We start from the raw sequence: 16096 nt of genomic DNA, 5'->3' as shown, positions 1-16096 counted from the left end.
GGAGCGGATCAAGTTGGTACATGTTGTGTCTGATGCTTAGCAGGGGAGTGTACCTTCAGAGGTGTGTGTGATTGAGCTGCCCATTGTTAGACTGGAGGCGAATGCGACGAGTGAGCGGGTCAAGCCAAGTCACATCCACGACCCTGTGACTAATAAAGCATCACCTTACACATTACCTCTGATGGTCAACAAAATCTTAACATAACCCCATGACATGACCTCTGGTTGAAGTCAGTTCTCCATTTACAAGTCCCAGTGATTCCCTTTTATTGATCCCCGAAGGGATTTTCTTTCAAAATCACCTTATTAGAAAGCAATCCTAACCGTTTCTTCTTCTCCCTGCAGGACTACTTAGAGAATATCAGTAACCAGCCTCGATTGGCTTTGAGCTCTGAGGATAAAGGCTCTCTGTTTGGCAACATCAAGGACATCTACCACTTTAACAGGTAAGGCATGGACGCACAAAACCAAAAAAAAGTTGTTCCTTGGCACACTATGAGACATCACAAAAAAAAGAATTAAGATTTAAGACCAACAAGTATTTAAAAGATGTTAATGGCATATAATAGTCTGTTTCCAGTTTCACCACCTGTATATAATATAACTCATCTATATAACTACAGATGAGTATAGATATAGGTATAACTACAGTATAGAACTAAAAAGGCACAGACCTCCGCCAAGCACCATACATGCTAATGTAACACTTAGCATGATAATGCTTATAAAGTGTTTATAAAAATAGTCTACCTGGGAAAACACCTAAAAATGTTACTATTCTAACATCAGCTTGATAACACCTAGCATAATAGTGCTAAGTGTTTATGTATGTGTCTGAGTCTACCTATGAAAATAGCGAGAACGGCTACTCTGCTAATGTTAGCATGCTAAAAGCTAGCATAATAGTGGTGAGTGTTTATATAAAAAGTGTCTAGCTATGAAAATGAGTAAAATATGTTAATATTAGCATGCTAGTAATGCTAACATTCTAATATTTGTATGCTAACACGTAGCATGACAGTGGTAAGTGTTAACATATGTGTCTAACTAAGAAAATAGCTAGAATGCTAACATTATCCAAATAATGCAAATTAGCATTACATTTTTCATATAAGCTAATACACACATGGATCAAATGTCAACTGGGAGGATTTTTAAGTAATAATGAAACTAAGTTGAGCAGCCTGCTGATTTCTGGGAATGCCGCACTTATGACAGTCAGGTGTGTGTGTGTGTCTGTTCCTGTGTGTGTTTTGTATGTGAAGTCAGTCCACGTCTGCATATTTGCTTCCTCCGTCACCTCTCTAAAATGTGTAAAATGTGTGTTTGTGTGGTTTGAAGGCTAGTTCAGCATCATGGTGGTCTTCGGACACAAATATACACTTATTCCTCCCACCCATTCATTTGTCAGCTGTCATGCACAAAAACAAGAGGAGAAAAAAAACCTGGGCCAGTTAAAGGAAGCTTTAAGACAGTTTAAAGCATTCCCAGTGACCTCATGCCTTAGACATGAAACAATAACCTTACCAGTGGACTTTTTCCATCATTGTCATTCAAACACACACACAGGAGCTGTAGTTTTGAATTCAAGGAAGTTTCTCAGAGGCTTAGTTTTCATTTCTGTTCCCCGTGTGACTCCTGAAATTGAACACAATAGTTAGAAACAATGAATCAAAGCGGCGATATTCCTGATAAGTTTCTAATCATTTGTGCACATTTGTTTTCAGGGACTTGCTTCACCACCTGGAGAAGTGCAACGCTGACCCTGTGGCCATTGCAGAATGCTTCGTATCAAAGGTAAATAAGATACTCCCACACAGGGGCGGCATTATAGGTAGTAATTAATAAACAATAAAAACAATACAAGTTGATGTTGACGGCTTTCGCCGATTTCAAATTTGAGGCCCAAAGGGGCGTTTATGCAGATATGGGTTGTAGCAATGGCAACTTCCTCATTAGTGCCTAGGTTCACAGCATTACAGCGTGCACACAGTGACTTCCTGTTCAGTGCAAAATAAGCTGGCAGCATGAAAGATTTGCCCATGTGCGCCAAATATCGCCAAATATTGCCAATTCCAATGTTTCTGGCTATCCAGTGCTATGCAGGTGTGCTGATTCAAATTTGCCTAACCATGGCGCAGAACTGAAATCAATCAGTGCTCTTCTAATTCTAGTTTGTTTCTTCACCTACCCGCCAAGCCCCTGCCCCACCCCACCCCACCCCACTCAAGACTGTGTCGTCTCGCTAACATGCACACTCCTAAAGTACCGTGCTTGTTGCGGCCTGTTCTCACAGCTGCATTTGACACATGCACGCACACATAAACTTTGGACAGGGCATGGAGAACAGGCAATTTGTGTGAGAGTGAAAATTCAATTCATGTCGACTAACACTATTTAGAAAGATTGGGTAATTGTGAAAGAATTTGAAGGACTGTCCAAGAAGCTGATGAGGCCTCATCAAGAAAAAACAAGCAGCCAGCGACTCCTTTTGTTTGTGTTTTTTTTTGCTTTTATGCCTCTCCCAACCAGTTCCCATAAAATGCTTGCCTGTCCCATGGTGCCGCATTCCAGCATTTCCTCAAAACTGAAACCATTGCACACGACACCGCAAACCTGACCATGGATGACAAAATAAGCTTTTGCTTTTGCGTCACCAGCACTGTCCAACAACATGTTTTGCTGTTGTTGTCTGAGGCTTGTTTCACTTCAGCAAAAAACTGTAAACAAAGCAAACGAACTGTAACCAAGCAAAACACATCCGTATTGCACCACAGCCATGAAACACCCATTTTTAAATAATGTCTATGCCTGTTCAAGATTACAGTCTGACTTTTTTATGCATTACTATGTTATATTTTGATTTAGTTTTGTACTGTATTTTCATTAGACAAATGGTCAATGACCTATAGGTCCCTGCAAGGACATTTTGCTTGATGGCGCCCATATATTTCAGCCAATTTTTTTTCAAATTTTACAGACATGGTCCCTTATTGAAGGTTTAATGGCAACACCATCATATGGTTTGTGAGGTGCATGTTTTGCCAAATGTTTTGTGTGGAAGCGGTTCAGGAGTGGAAGAGTTAGCTGATACCAACCTACCTACTACTACCTACAGTAGTGTTGGAATAATTAATTAATTCATTTTCTACCGCTTATCCTCACGAGGGTCGCGGGGGTGCTGGAGCCTATCCCAGCTGTCTTCGGGTGAGAGGCGGGGTACACCCTGGACTGGTGGCCAGCCAATCACAGGGCACATATAGACAAACAACCATTCACACTCACATTCATACCTATGGACAATTTGGAGTCGCCAATTAACCTAGCATGTTTTTGGAATGTGGGAGGAAACCGGAGTACCCGGAGAAAACCCACGCATGCACGGGGAGAACATGCAAACGAGTGTTGGAACAATGATACGTCTAATCATGCTCTTCTCTGCACACATGATGACTAATGCGAGAGAATTCTATTATCGGTTGTACAATGACATCAAAGCTACGAGACGCTGACATGGTGACTCACAGCTCCACTCCCGTCTTTAAAAGTGATATTGTGTTTGTATTATTTGTATTTCTTTACTTTTGAACGTGAAAAATAACATATTTTGGATTTAATTTTGCCAAGTTTTCCTTTGTGAAACATTGTAAACCGACTGTAGAGACTGATAGTGTTGAATGTAACTAAATGTAAATGTGGTTGACGTTGAGGCCATGCATGCATGTACAGTATGTCTGTATTTTCCCATATGCTATTGCATGCGCCGCATGAATTAGTATTCTATAGAAACATTTACTGTATGTGTTCTGTGGTCAGCGTACAAGTTCAGCCAGTGTCTATTAGCACTGCATGTGTCGTCATAAATGGATGGTGGCACATCTGGTTGTGTTTAGGTCTGGTCTGTGGTAGCAGACTACTGGAGACGAGGAAGAGACCTCTGCTCTTCAATTTAGGCCTTTTCCCACGAAGGAGCTCAAGCTGAGTTTGTTATTTGCTTGAGGTGCTTGCAGTGAATGTATATTTCCTAACAGTGGCAAAAATAGAGTCCACAATACGTAACACAATGTCCACCATGTCTGTTTGGACATGAGGTGAGATATCTGACAATCTTCCCTGCGTGTTTATGATGTCGCTTCCTGTTTTCTGTCAGCATCCTGCAGCCCCCCACAGTGTTTATGGACACAAAAAGACCCCCATGTTATGTAATAGCGGAGGTGGACCATGGGGGCTACAACAGAGCCAGACGAGAGAGAAAGAGATGAGGAGTTTGAAGATCAATAACATGATAACAACATGGGAAAAATAACAGAATCAACGCAACACAAATATCCACCAAGGCCAAAACAATCCTAATTTGTATCAAGCAAAAAACGATAATCATGTTGCATAATCCTGTCGACTAACAAAGACTACAATATTCATCAGAATTATATTTTGTTGTATTGTAGCATGGAAATGCATTGCATCATACTCTGTTTAAATGACATAGTATTTGCATACCAATAATAATAATTCATACATAACAAATGGTCATAAGTAACAAATTAATATATATTTGTTTCACGATAGAAATAGTGCACCACTTTTTTTAAAAGCCTAAGCAGACTAAAATTTCTAATACTTATTTTTTTTGTTAAAAATTATATAAATTATACATGAATGCAGACAAGATTATAGCATTACTTTTGACTCAAAATACAATGACAAAAAATTATACCATATTGTAATCTTCTGCATTCTGTGTATGCTAGCGTACCCGCCTCCACCCCCCACCAAGACAAAGAGACTGTATGACTGACAAAAAGGCTCACTCCATTCATCCCTTTGTTCTACAGAACAACCACGCCAAGGGTGAACCCTTTTCGGGAGGCGAGGAAAGCAGACACTCATGCATGTGGCAATATACCGAGACCGGCAAAATGATCCAGTACATTTTAATTTATGAATTGATTTAGGCCAAGCCAAGACATTTTTTTCTGAACGTTTTAAAACCTGTAGAATTTGTTATGTCAGGGTTTTTTTCTTCATAACCCTAACAACCAAATAGTGATGCAAACATCACCTTCTAGGCAAACAAAAGTGGCCACATGCCATAGAGTTGCCAGGAAAAGTCGATGCAGACTTTTGATGAAGTCATGCCGCCTAACATACGTTTGATGTTCAGCGAGGCGGCGTGCAGGGTGAGAAACGTCTCAATTAAAGGGGCGGGGCGCTTCTATCAGGGGATATTTAATCCCAGCACTCACGGGCGAACTTAAAAGACTCTAAACCATACGCTAGTCATGCTTATAATAAAGACGCCGTATTTGTCTGGGTTATACTGCACGGTGCCCCTTTGACTTAAAAAAAAAAAAAAAAAAAGCTCTGTCAGCACGTTTTGCAAGTGGTTCTTCCTCACTTATTTTTAAACACAGGTTGATGAGTAAAATTACCACGCAGACAGACCACATTAAAATGAGTTTTATTTTAAGCAAGGCTTCATTTAAGTGCGTTTCCTGTGACATATATTTGTCATTTCATTGACACTTTTTTTCATTCCAGAGTGAAGAATTCCACATTTACACCCAGTACTGCACCAACTACCCCAGGTAAGATTGAAAACATTGTTTTGCCATTAAAAAATATAAGTTAACCACTGTATAATATGACTAATCAAATTACGTGACATGAGAGTGGAATTTCTTGTTCTATGGTCATCATAACAATTTCCCTTTCTTGTCCGGGCTGGCATCAGATAAAGACTTTTGAGGCTTGCAGTGCAATATGTGTTTCTGTGAACATCATCCTGTTGTCACTGTCGCCCTGATCTCATCTCCACGTTTCTTCCCAGCGTCTCAAATAACACGGATGTGTATGACCGTCAATGTGTTAGCTTCTCGCTAAGGAGTCAAATTGTCTGCTTGCACTTGTGCCTCGGGGTCTCCCTCCCTCGCTCCTTTCCTCCCTCCTTTTTTTTTCCCTTTCATTCTTTTATTCACTGCTTATTGACAGACTTACAGCGCCCGTTGATGACAGATGGGGTATTTCTGTTGTCATCTTATCAGACCTACTTCTACTAATGTTTTATTCTTCTCTGCATGGGTGGGTGGTCCTACGGGACACCTGTATGGAATAATGTGACATTGTGCAATGATTTAGTGGGAAACGTGAGGCTTTTTTTTTATGCCAATGAGATACAGTGCATCCACCGAACACACACGCCTCACCCTCAAGCTACAATTTCTATCCATGGTGTATGATAATCCCCATCAGATACAATTAGCACACTCATCATGAGTCATTGAATACTGAGATTGTGTGTGTGTGAGTGCATGTAAAAGACTACTGTCAGTATTTTCCCCACATCCAAACCACAGCTGGTGACCCCAGTTTAGGACACATAGGACAAACACACACAGAAGTGCAGGAGACGCTAACTCACGCACGTTAAAAACACGCACACACACACACACACTGAGGTTGCAGATGTATTGAGGTCATGTAGGGCTCCAAGGTCGGGTTTCCTCCAAGAACAATGTGCAGCTTGTGTCGAGTCGCACTGGAATTTAGACATGCAGAGATGCATACGCACAAACACACACACACACACACACGGACATTTTAGGCTACTTATAAGGGTCTTTCATTTAACCACTGTACACACACACAGTCACTATACATCATTGGAAATGAGCAGGATGAGGAAAAAGCTACACAGCTGACCAGTATGAAAGTTCGTGGAGGTGTGGTACATGTGTCGGGGAACATTTTGATGCAAATCTGACAAAAATGCAGATCGGGGATATTCAGGACTAATACACAGGAAGCTAAATAGCTAGGCAATGAGACAACTGTTCCATAGAACAAAAGCATGCAGTCTCTTTGTCTCAGTGGGGGGTGGAGGCGGGTCCGTTAGCATAAAAACGCAGCACAGAGTGTAAGAATGTGATATAGTAGAGATTGCGTTGTCATGTATTTTTTCATTGTACTTTACAAAAAAAGTAAAGTTCAAATCTTGTTCTTGTGGACCGGATCTTGTGTATCATCTTGTCTCCTGACACCTCTATTATCAGTAGTATGATTTTAGTATATTATGGAAGTATACTATACAGTACTATGCACTTGCCCAATTACAGTTTACAGTTTACGCCTGTAATTATTGACTCGGCAGGTCGGTGGCTGTGCTAACCGAGTGCATGAGGAACAAGGCGTTGGCCAAGTTTTTCCGCGAGCGCCAGGAATCTCTGCGGCACTCCTTGCCCCTGGGCTCCTACCTGCTGAAGCCAGTGCAGCGGATCCTCAAGTACCATCTGCTGCTTCATGTACGTCTGAACGGTTGAAATGCCTTCATACAGAGCATTTGGTTGCATGTGCACAACATCAGACTTTCTTCTGTTCTAGTGTTGGAGCCAAATGTTGAGACATACGGCACTCGGTGTGAATTTTGCCATGCTTTAAATAGATAAATAGATGCATGGATATATCTTGACATGGCTTTGTGGCAGCAATGCAACTGCTGACTGGAGTTGTTTGTGTGTCACAGGAGATAGCCAACCATATGGAGAAGGACACAGAGACGTATGAGGTCGTGCAGGAAGCCATAGACACCATGCAGAGAGTAGCCTGGCACATCAATGACATGAAGAGGAAGCACGAGCACGCTGTTAGACTGCAGGTATGGCAGGCTGACAGTTCAAACAGCGAGTCTCCTGAACATTTTTATAGCTGCAATCACATGCCCGATTCAGGGCTTTTTCAACGAGCCAATTTTTTTTTGGGTTCAGTTGAATGATGTGAACTCAGGCTTGGACTGAGCCAAGGCTCTGATCCTCCTCTGCACGTCTTACGCAAGTCACAGTATTTTCCACTGGGCTAATGATGGCCTTGCATAAGGAGAACACATAAAAGCTTTGCTTCTTCTATCAGTTGGACACCAAAACGGTCAGATGAATCCTGGAATGTGTGCAATATTTGTAAAAACACTTTTGGTTATTATTGAAGCAAATGACAACCTTTTAAAAATCACAAGTTTTAGTTCATTTCCATTCACGCTATCCAACCTTAGGGTATTCATGGTGAAGAGATTCTTTTATGTGCAGAACAGTGGTCAGGTTTATTTGGCCCATGTGCAGATTTCGGGCTTTCAGTTCTCAGCATATCTTCAATTTTAATGAAGGATGCCCTGTGGGTACATTTTGGTCATCTCCAACTATGCATTTCTGGATTTATACATTTCTCCAAAATTGATTTTCTTATTAGGAAAGTTATACAAAAGTATTTATTCATCTAAATTTGTTTTAGAAATTTTTGTCAACTTTTTTCTCCCAATTGTATCAGTCATACAGAAATATCGTAATATGGTAATAATGGTAATAATGGTAATATGCTGGAAATTTACTAACAACAAAAGAAACATCATAAAGCAGTGTACTGTCAATATGAACTTTTTTCCTTATTCAATTTCTCCTAGTAAAATTTTTCTTGTAGTATTATGTCTTTATTCTCATAATTTTATGTCTTTTTTTGTGTAATAATATGATACCTTTTACCCAACAAAATTTCCTTATTATTCTTTATTTGTTATTTTGTTTTTCATGTTTGTCTTCTCCTATAATATTTTGTTTTTCATGTTTGTCTTCTCCTATAATATTTTGTCTTTATTTTGATAAAATTCTTGCTCTTTTTTTTCCCATTTTTTTCTGTTTTCTTTTTTTTTTTTTTAGTTTTCCTGTTTAATCATATTTTTAGAATGGAAAAAAAGAAAAAAAACAAGAAAAAAAACCAAAAGGACACATTTTGGACACACTATCATCCTTCTGTTCATCTGTTGCCATGCAGGAAATCCAGAGCTTGTTAACCAATTGGAAAGGCCCTGATCTGATCGGCTATGGAGAGCTGGTCCTCGAAGGAACGTTTCGTCTGCAGCGAGCCAAAAACGAGAGAACGCTGTTCCTGTTCGATAAGCTCCTGCTGATCACTAAGAAACGAGAAGAAACCTTCACGTACAAGGCTCACATCCTGGTCGGTCCCCATTGCGACATCATGTGACGCTTTTGGCCAAAGTATTTCAAACCCTGACGTCTCATTGCTCCTTTGCAGTGCTGCAACCTCATGCTGGTGGAAGTCATCCCTAAAGAACCGCTGAGTTTCAGCGTGTTTCACTACAAGAACCCTAAACTACAGCACACGGTCCAGGTATTTGAATATTCAGTCATTTTTGTTACACTATTCATCATTTTAAACTGAAAGGGTTTATCCCCAACATGCTCTTATGTTCACTGTGATGTTCTTTACACTGCCTCCAGGCCAAATCCCAGCAAGATAAGCGCACGTGGATCTTACACCTGAAGAGGCTCATACTTGAAAACCACCCTGCCAAAATCCCTGCCAAGGTAAAAACGGCTTGTCTGCTGACTGTGTTCCCTTTTGTTAAAAAACCTGTGAGTAGGAGGTGCAGTGATTTATGCCCCCTACTTCCCCTTTCCTTTCCTTTATCCTCATATGATCCACTATAGTAAATTACCTGTTCAGTTATTTTCTAGAAATTGTTTTGCTTGAATTTTCTGCTGCCATTATGTTTAAATGTGGGGGTTTTGGTGCCACCTAGTGTGAAAATCCGCTGCATAACGTACTGATCTTGCCCTCTGCCATTTTTTTCCAGGCCAAACAAGCCATTCTGGAGATGGATGCAATGCGTAAGTGTCAAAATGTAATGATAATTAATTAGAAAAATCAATACAGTCATGGCAGTTTTGGACTCCATCGCAGTCCTTCAAAAATGTATTCATTATAAATGATGGCTTTTCCGTGGTAGATTATGGTTTATTATGATTAAGAAATTCTTGGAAGTGTTCGACATGACATGAGTGGAAAAAAAGGTATTCCACCATTCAGTGTGGAAGTGGTACATTTTCCCTGTTCCTCACTCCATTTGAAACAGTTTCTAATAAGTAAATTGGAGAGGCTAATTAGTACAGTAGCTTGTTATGCTAGTGCCGGTTGTAAAGGTGACTATAGGGGTGTTACGTCATGTCTACAGGTATGGCAAAAACCGTATTTAGAAAATCTTAAATATTGAATTTGTTAATATTGAATCACAGAAATTCACATAGCGCAGTCAGATCCGGAATTAATTAACTGTGAATTAATCCCCTTTTTCCTCCAGACCATCCTGGATTTCACTTCAGCAGTCCTGATAGCGACAAAAAGGATTCTCCTCAGGCAAAAGAGGGCCCCACCCCTCGGAGAGGACGCAGGAAAGGTAAGAATTGTATTTTCGGAACAATTCGCATCATCAAACCAGGAACAAAACCACAAAATTATTCATTTTTTTTATCCTCAGAACCTTTGTCAAAATTACTGAAGAATGCCAGACAGAATGCTGCCAACACTGATGGAGAAAAGGTTGGTCTCAAATGGAAAATGTATAATGAAATACCACAAATGCTCCTCATGCACTTAAAATTATTATTATAAAAGTTTAAACATGATGTTGTTACAAGCAATAATAAATGTAAAAGTGTAAAAGTTACCGTAAAAGCTGACTGGTGTTTTAATAAGTACCATTTAAAGGGTTAAAGTCAAAGTAACAAGAACACCTACGCAGGCATTGACGCTTACATAACAGAAATAACAATTTTATTTTCCTTTATCCTAGCGAACAAGTCTGGGCGCAACCCTGCTCTCTCCGGTGTCCCAGCTGGCTCTGGGAACGATAGGTCGCAGCCGCAGTCTCATCAACCAATCACAGGAGTCCTTGGACCCTGGTGACCACTACGACCACAGTGATAGAGAGGAAGGGGAGGAGCCACATCAGCAAGATGCTGATGATGAGGATGATAGCGGCCTGGTATGTGTAAGACCAGCATTTAATTAGCAGTATGGCTCCTTCTGGCGCTAAAATGTCAGATTCTTCATTCAGGGAGGTGGGAAAAGGTTGCGAGTCCCAGGTAAAGGCAGTAGAAAGAGGCTGAACCCTCAAGCATCTGTGGATAGTATCGAACAGTGGAAAGCCTTCAATATGAGCGCTTCAGATCTACAGGTATGGCATTGTTCCTCAGTTCTTCCTCATTGTTTCAAATTTTGCACCTTATCGTCTCATTGCCATGCCCATCCTTTCAGAGAGCCAGAGAATCCCTTGTGAGGGACGCAAGTCACCACCCTCCACTTCGCAGGATCCCTCATGTCACAGAAGAACCCCCAGAGTCCCCGATCCCATCAGTGGTCGTGACAGATAGTGATCACTCTGTTCGGAACATTTGGGCAGACCACCGCGCTCGCAGGGCCATGTTCCCCACCAGACAGAGAACAATGCAGCCTGACGATGACGACGAGGACATCTACCAGATGTTTGTTCCCACAGAACCAACCGGACCAGAACCTGAAGTGCCCTCAGAGAGATTGGATGCCACCTTGTCTCCGAGAATGGCCCGGCCGTGCAGCTGGCATGTAGAACAGCTCCCGACTATCCAGACTGAACCTCCATCGAGTGGAAGCAGGGTTCTGCGAAGGGCGAGCAGTGTTGGGGAGAATGCGACAGAGGTTAAGAAAAGTCCGGATGACAACCAGCCTGGTCACAACCTGGAAGTGATACACACAGAATCCTCCAGCAATGACATATCTGGATCCTCGTCAGCTGAACAGCTAACGATGGATGATATTGAAAATGTATATGACAACATCAGTTATGAAGACCTGAAGAGAATGGGCCTTATCCGAAGAGATTCAGAGGAAATACGGAAAGAACCTTCTGATGTACACAGCTTACATAGCCAATCAGCAATGACGCCTAACGTTCCAGAGGTTCTTGACACCACAGAGCCTTCCATCAAATTAGAGAGCAACCAGTTCTCAACTCAGGAAGGGAAGCCAACTGAGACATCTGAGCTGAAGATAGTCGAGGAGAATATCTATGACACCATTTGTTTTAGGGATCCTCCATCAATAGAAGGCAAGGGAATTAAACCTGATCACCAGAGAGACAGTCTGCCGGCTTCTGAACAGGACTTAAATGGAAGCATCCGAGCGTTTGTATCGGAGGAGAGTCTCCGCTTTGGAGACGATGAACGACCAGGAGCCCTCAATCTAGAATTCTCCTCATCATCTGCTTCTATTGCCTCCCAACATTCACAGAAAGGAGATCAAATGTCAGAGCATGTTGATGAGCTCTGGAATGACTTGGAAAACTACATCAAGAACAACGAGAGGAAAGCCGACCGACTGCCTGCTGCTTTCCCAGTCAGTGCCATTGAGTCAACCAAGACGACATCCCCAGTCAAAACCAGTCTTGGGGCAGATCCCCAAGGAGCCATCCATCCAACGAAGACCCCCCCAGCAGAACAACCTAAACCTCCTCCTATGCGTTCGTCACAATCCTTCACCATCCCAGTCATCAACCTCCCTGACCTTCAAAGTGACGGAACCACTGAAGACGATCACCCGAGTCCTGTTCCTAGTCCACAACCGCTTCCAGTCCCACCAGAACCCCTCCCTGGCACAGTGAAGAGCATCCGCAACAGATTGGCTCGCCTCAGTAGCGGCAGCTTCCGACTCGAGGACGATGACCTGGTGGAACTTCCTCCAAAAACCCCTCCTCAGACCGTAAATCCTATCAAGGATCTCCATACTTTGTTTCCAGGGCAGCTCGCAGGTCTGGATTCACCACTGGCATCCTCCTCTCTGCTGCTGGGTGAATCAGTGGACTTTCCTCTAGAACTTATGGACAAAACCAAGAGTCGTGTCTTTCTGATGGCACGGCAATATAGCCAGAAGATAAAGAAAGCTAATCAGCTGCTGCGTATGAGGAGCATGGATCCTGGGGACTCTTGTGGTCGACCGAGAGCTGACAGGAGGCAGAAAGACCTGGCTGCCATCTTAGAGGAAAAGAAACAAGGAGGAGCTGCTATAGGTAACACAAAAACACACTTCAAAATAAGAAAGTCAAAATACAAGCAATTTCTCATAAAATATTTCTCACTTGTTCAAACACTCAAAAAGGTTCAAACCTTCCTTTTGAATTTTAATGATCAACCCACAGGTTGGAGACAAGAAAGTGATTCACGTATTGCACTCCTGTGACCAGTGTCCCGTCCTACTGTAGTGTTTTTGTGTCCTTGCGAAAACATATTTCAGCACTACTTCTGCTGCAGTCCTGCTTTGAACCAAAGATTCATTGACAGTGTTCCATAACAGCGCCGTATGGCCGCATAACATCTAGATTCCTTCAGCATGTCCAGAAGTCCAACCTTCAAGCTAACCAGACACAACAGAGCGTCATGAAGGAGGTTGACTGACAATAGTCTACAGCCAATCAGGATGCAGAGGACAATGGGCGGTGCAGACAGACCAACGATTGAAAAGACAGACACTCAACTTTCTACAATGTAGTAGTTCTTCTTAAAGGGCCAGGCTCAGCCTGTAACACGTCATATGCTGTAATAAAAAAGAAGCACTGTATTTATCGTCATATGATACATCCCTAAGTGATACAAGCTAAGATCCACCCATCCCAAGGTGGCAGTTTTAGTACAAATGAAGGAAATTATGGTCTGTTTGCATTTGGGATAAGTGGGGCAAAGAACCACCAGATCCTGCATGATTCCAGTGGAACAGTATTTTTCTGGTATGTCATATTTTTTCAGGAGTTAGACTGACAGTTTCAGGATGGTTTGACCTTGGTGTAGTTCCATTCTACCCATTGTGTGATTTAAATAATCCTGTTTCTATCTTGTATTCCGTCTGCAGGTGCAAGGATAGCAGAGTATTCCCAGCTCTATGACCAGGTCATGTTCAAGGATTCTTCCGCTACAGCGCACCACAGCCACCCGGGTCTATCGTCTTCTCCGTCGATGCCTGAGACCTCCCTGGAGGAGGAATGGCTACACTCCACCTACAGCAATGGAGAGCTTTCCAGCTTCATGTCTTCTTCCGGCGATGTGCGCAACGCAAGAGCCTCATCCACGCCTCAGCGCAAACTTACAACATCCTGCTCCATCCCTTCTCTGAAGATGGCCCCGGTCTCCCCGAGCTCACCACCATCACAGAGATGGAGTTCGTGCATATCGGCGCCCAGCGAGAAAGACGAGCATGTGTACAGTACCATCAAGAGACAGCCTGCTTCTCCAACAAGACACTGTCAGTCAGTCAGCTCTTTAAGTAGCCAGCAATTGGAGAACAACCAGTCTGGACTGATATGTAATGGACCTGCTGTAGAAAGACTCCAAGGTCCCTCTTTGGGCCGTGCTGGTCGGCAGAGCAGCCTCCCAGAGAGGTCCACCCAAGGAGATTCAGATCTCACCTTACATGACGGCCAACATGTACTTGTCCTGAACCGAGCATCCGCCCTGAGTATCCTCACCGCCACCCAGAACTACTTCGCCAACTTCAAAGACAATGGGGACGATGACGACTATGTGGAGATCCGCTCCGAGGACGAAATCGAACCAGAGCAGAGCGGGATGACGCAGCAAAGTTGCAGCTCCGTGGCGGGTCTTTCATATCCAAACAGGGGTCTCGTCCATTCCCGGAGTTTGCCATGCACACCAGTGCACTCCTCTGACCCGCTGACGTCGTTGAATCGTGAGCAACTGGAGAAGTACCTATGGAGTGAACCACAGCAGAACCAACCCAAAATTGTCCAATCTCTGAGGGAAAAGTTTCAATGTCTGAGCTCCAGCAGCTTTGCCTGAGTCAACTAAAAAGCCAAATATATTACACCTCAGACGTTGCAACAGTCCCTGCTTCTACTATTACTACTACTACTACTACTACTACAAAGAAAAGGGAATATAACACAAATGTAGCACATGTTCTAAGTAAGCCAATTTCTTAACACTGTACTGTATATATAAATATTAACTCTATTTTATGCTTCGGAGTAAAGAGCATAGGATGTTGTTGTTGAACAATGGCGCTTTGAATCCTACCTGCAGGCTGCCTTAGCACTTCCATTCTTCTCATGAAGTAATCCCACGTTACACAAAAGGATCTTCTTCCGTAGAGCCCTCCTATTAGTCTTTTTAGCTTATTTTAAATCAGCATTTTCAGCACCTAGCCACACATTCAAAACGTCACATCAGCAGCTTTACAAATTGCAGCGGATCTGCTACCCAGGCTCACTTTGAACAAGCTTTTTTTGCAATAAATCTTACAAAAGTAACACGTTAGATATTACAAATTTAATAGGGTAAGCATAATCAAACATGTGGATTTGTAGTGATAATACAGTATGTGTCTTAGGGTAACAAAAAAAATCATCATTATAAGAAACATATTTATTTTATCTGGATTTTAATCCGGCACCACACTGATGGTTGATTTAAGGACTACAATACTGTACAGCGTTTTACTTCAGTGGAAAGTAAGTGGTTGTGTATCACACTACTGATCAACAGTTACACAGATCTGTTCATTAATAGTTGTCTTACCATATTTCATATCAGCAAATCTACACACTATTCAAAGCATTTTATTTATTCAAAAGCATCCCTTTGATGACTTGTATTACTATTCACGCCAAGGGCAGGTCCGTTACAGGTTGTAAATGAAAGATTAATGTATTTATTAAAAGTTTATTTTGATTTTGGGGGTGTTATTCCGCCACGTTCAAATCAAATACTGTGAATGGGTAGTTATTTTTTTCCCTTTTGTGCACTGCTTCAAACAAGTTCCAAATGTAAAGATAATAAAGATTAAAAAGCACAACATGACAAACTGTTCATATCAGGAAATACAAGTTAAGAATATGAAGTATGTTGTTTTGTTTCATTGTATATTTTCATCCTCGGCTTCACAGATGGGGATTGCCGGTCTTTGTTGACTCCTTTTTTTTTTGCACTTCAAACGTCAACTTTGTAAACACTTTGTAAAGATGTACATTTTAGGAAAGTTATTCTTGTATGCCATAGTATGCTTTACAATGCTCTCAAGTTTAAGTTAAGTGTACTGTATTTTTTTAACGGCCTAGATGTCATTGCTCAACAAAAACAATGTATTGGAGGTAATAAATTCTAAACTGTAAACTCTGTTGTGTGTGTGTGTGTGTTTTTTTAATGTCATAACATGAAGGAATTTTAAATGAATCACAGCAGTGATGCTAAAGATACATTTATTAGGCCAT

At 41.9% G+C, this 16096-nt stretch overlaps 1 protein-coding gene across 4 annotated transcripts in view; it reads left to right on the top strand.

Moving 5' to 3' along the window:
- LOC131106821 (pleckstrin homology domain-containing family G member 1) overlaps nucleotides 1-16001 on the top strand; it is a 44041-nt gene extending 28040 nt beyond the window's left edge. For all 4 annotated transcript variants that reach the window (XM_058056263.1, XM_058056261.1, XM_058056262.1 and 1 more), the window contains 15 exons: nucleotides 346-446; nucleotides 1728-1797; nucleotides 5542-5588; nucleotides 7151-7301; nucleotides 7523-7654; nucleotides 8818-9000; nucleotides 9079-9174; nucleotides 9285-9371; nucleotides 9641-9674; nucleotides 10145-10240; nucleotides 10322-10383; nucleotides 10637-10828; nucleotides 10901-11020; nucleotides 11101-12886; nucleotides 13723-16001. In XM_058056263.1, coding sequence (XP_057912246.1) covers nucleotides 346-446; nucleotides 1728-1797; nucleotides 5542-5588; nucleotides 7151-7301; nucleotides 7523-7654; nucleotides 8818-9000; nucleotides 9079-9174; nucleotides 9285-9371; nucleotides 9641-9674; nucleotides 10145-10240; nucleotides 10322-10383; nucleotides 10637-10828; nucleotides 10901-11020; nucleotides 11101-12886; nucleotides 13723-14666 — 4101 coding nt within the window. In that variant the 3' untranslated portion in view covers nucleotides 14667-16001. The remainder of the gene's footprint in view (nucleotides 1-345; nucleotides 447-1727; nucleotides 1798-5541; nucleotides 5589-7150; nucleotides 7302-7522; nucleotides 7655-8817; nucleotides 9001-9078; nucleotides 9175-9284; nucleotides 9372-9640; nucleotides 9675-10144; nucleotides 10241-10321; nucleotides 10384-10636; nucleotides 10829-10900; nucleotides 11021-11100; nucleotides 12887-13722) is intronic.
- Nucleotides 16002-16096: the final 95 nt, after the last annotated feature.

This window comes from Doryrhamphus excisus, chromosome 19 (assembly GCF_030265055.1).
Source record: "Doryrhamphus excisus isolate RoL2022-K1 chromosome 19, RoL_Dexc_1.0, whole genome shotgun sequence".
NCBI classification, from domain to species: domain Eukaryota; kingdom Metazoa; phylum Chordata; class Actinopteri; order Syngnathiformes; family Syngnathidae; genus Doryrhamphus; species Doryrhamphus excisus.
Note: the sequence above shows the minus strand (reverse complement) of the source record. Positions and strands in the feature narration are given on the sequence as shown.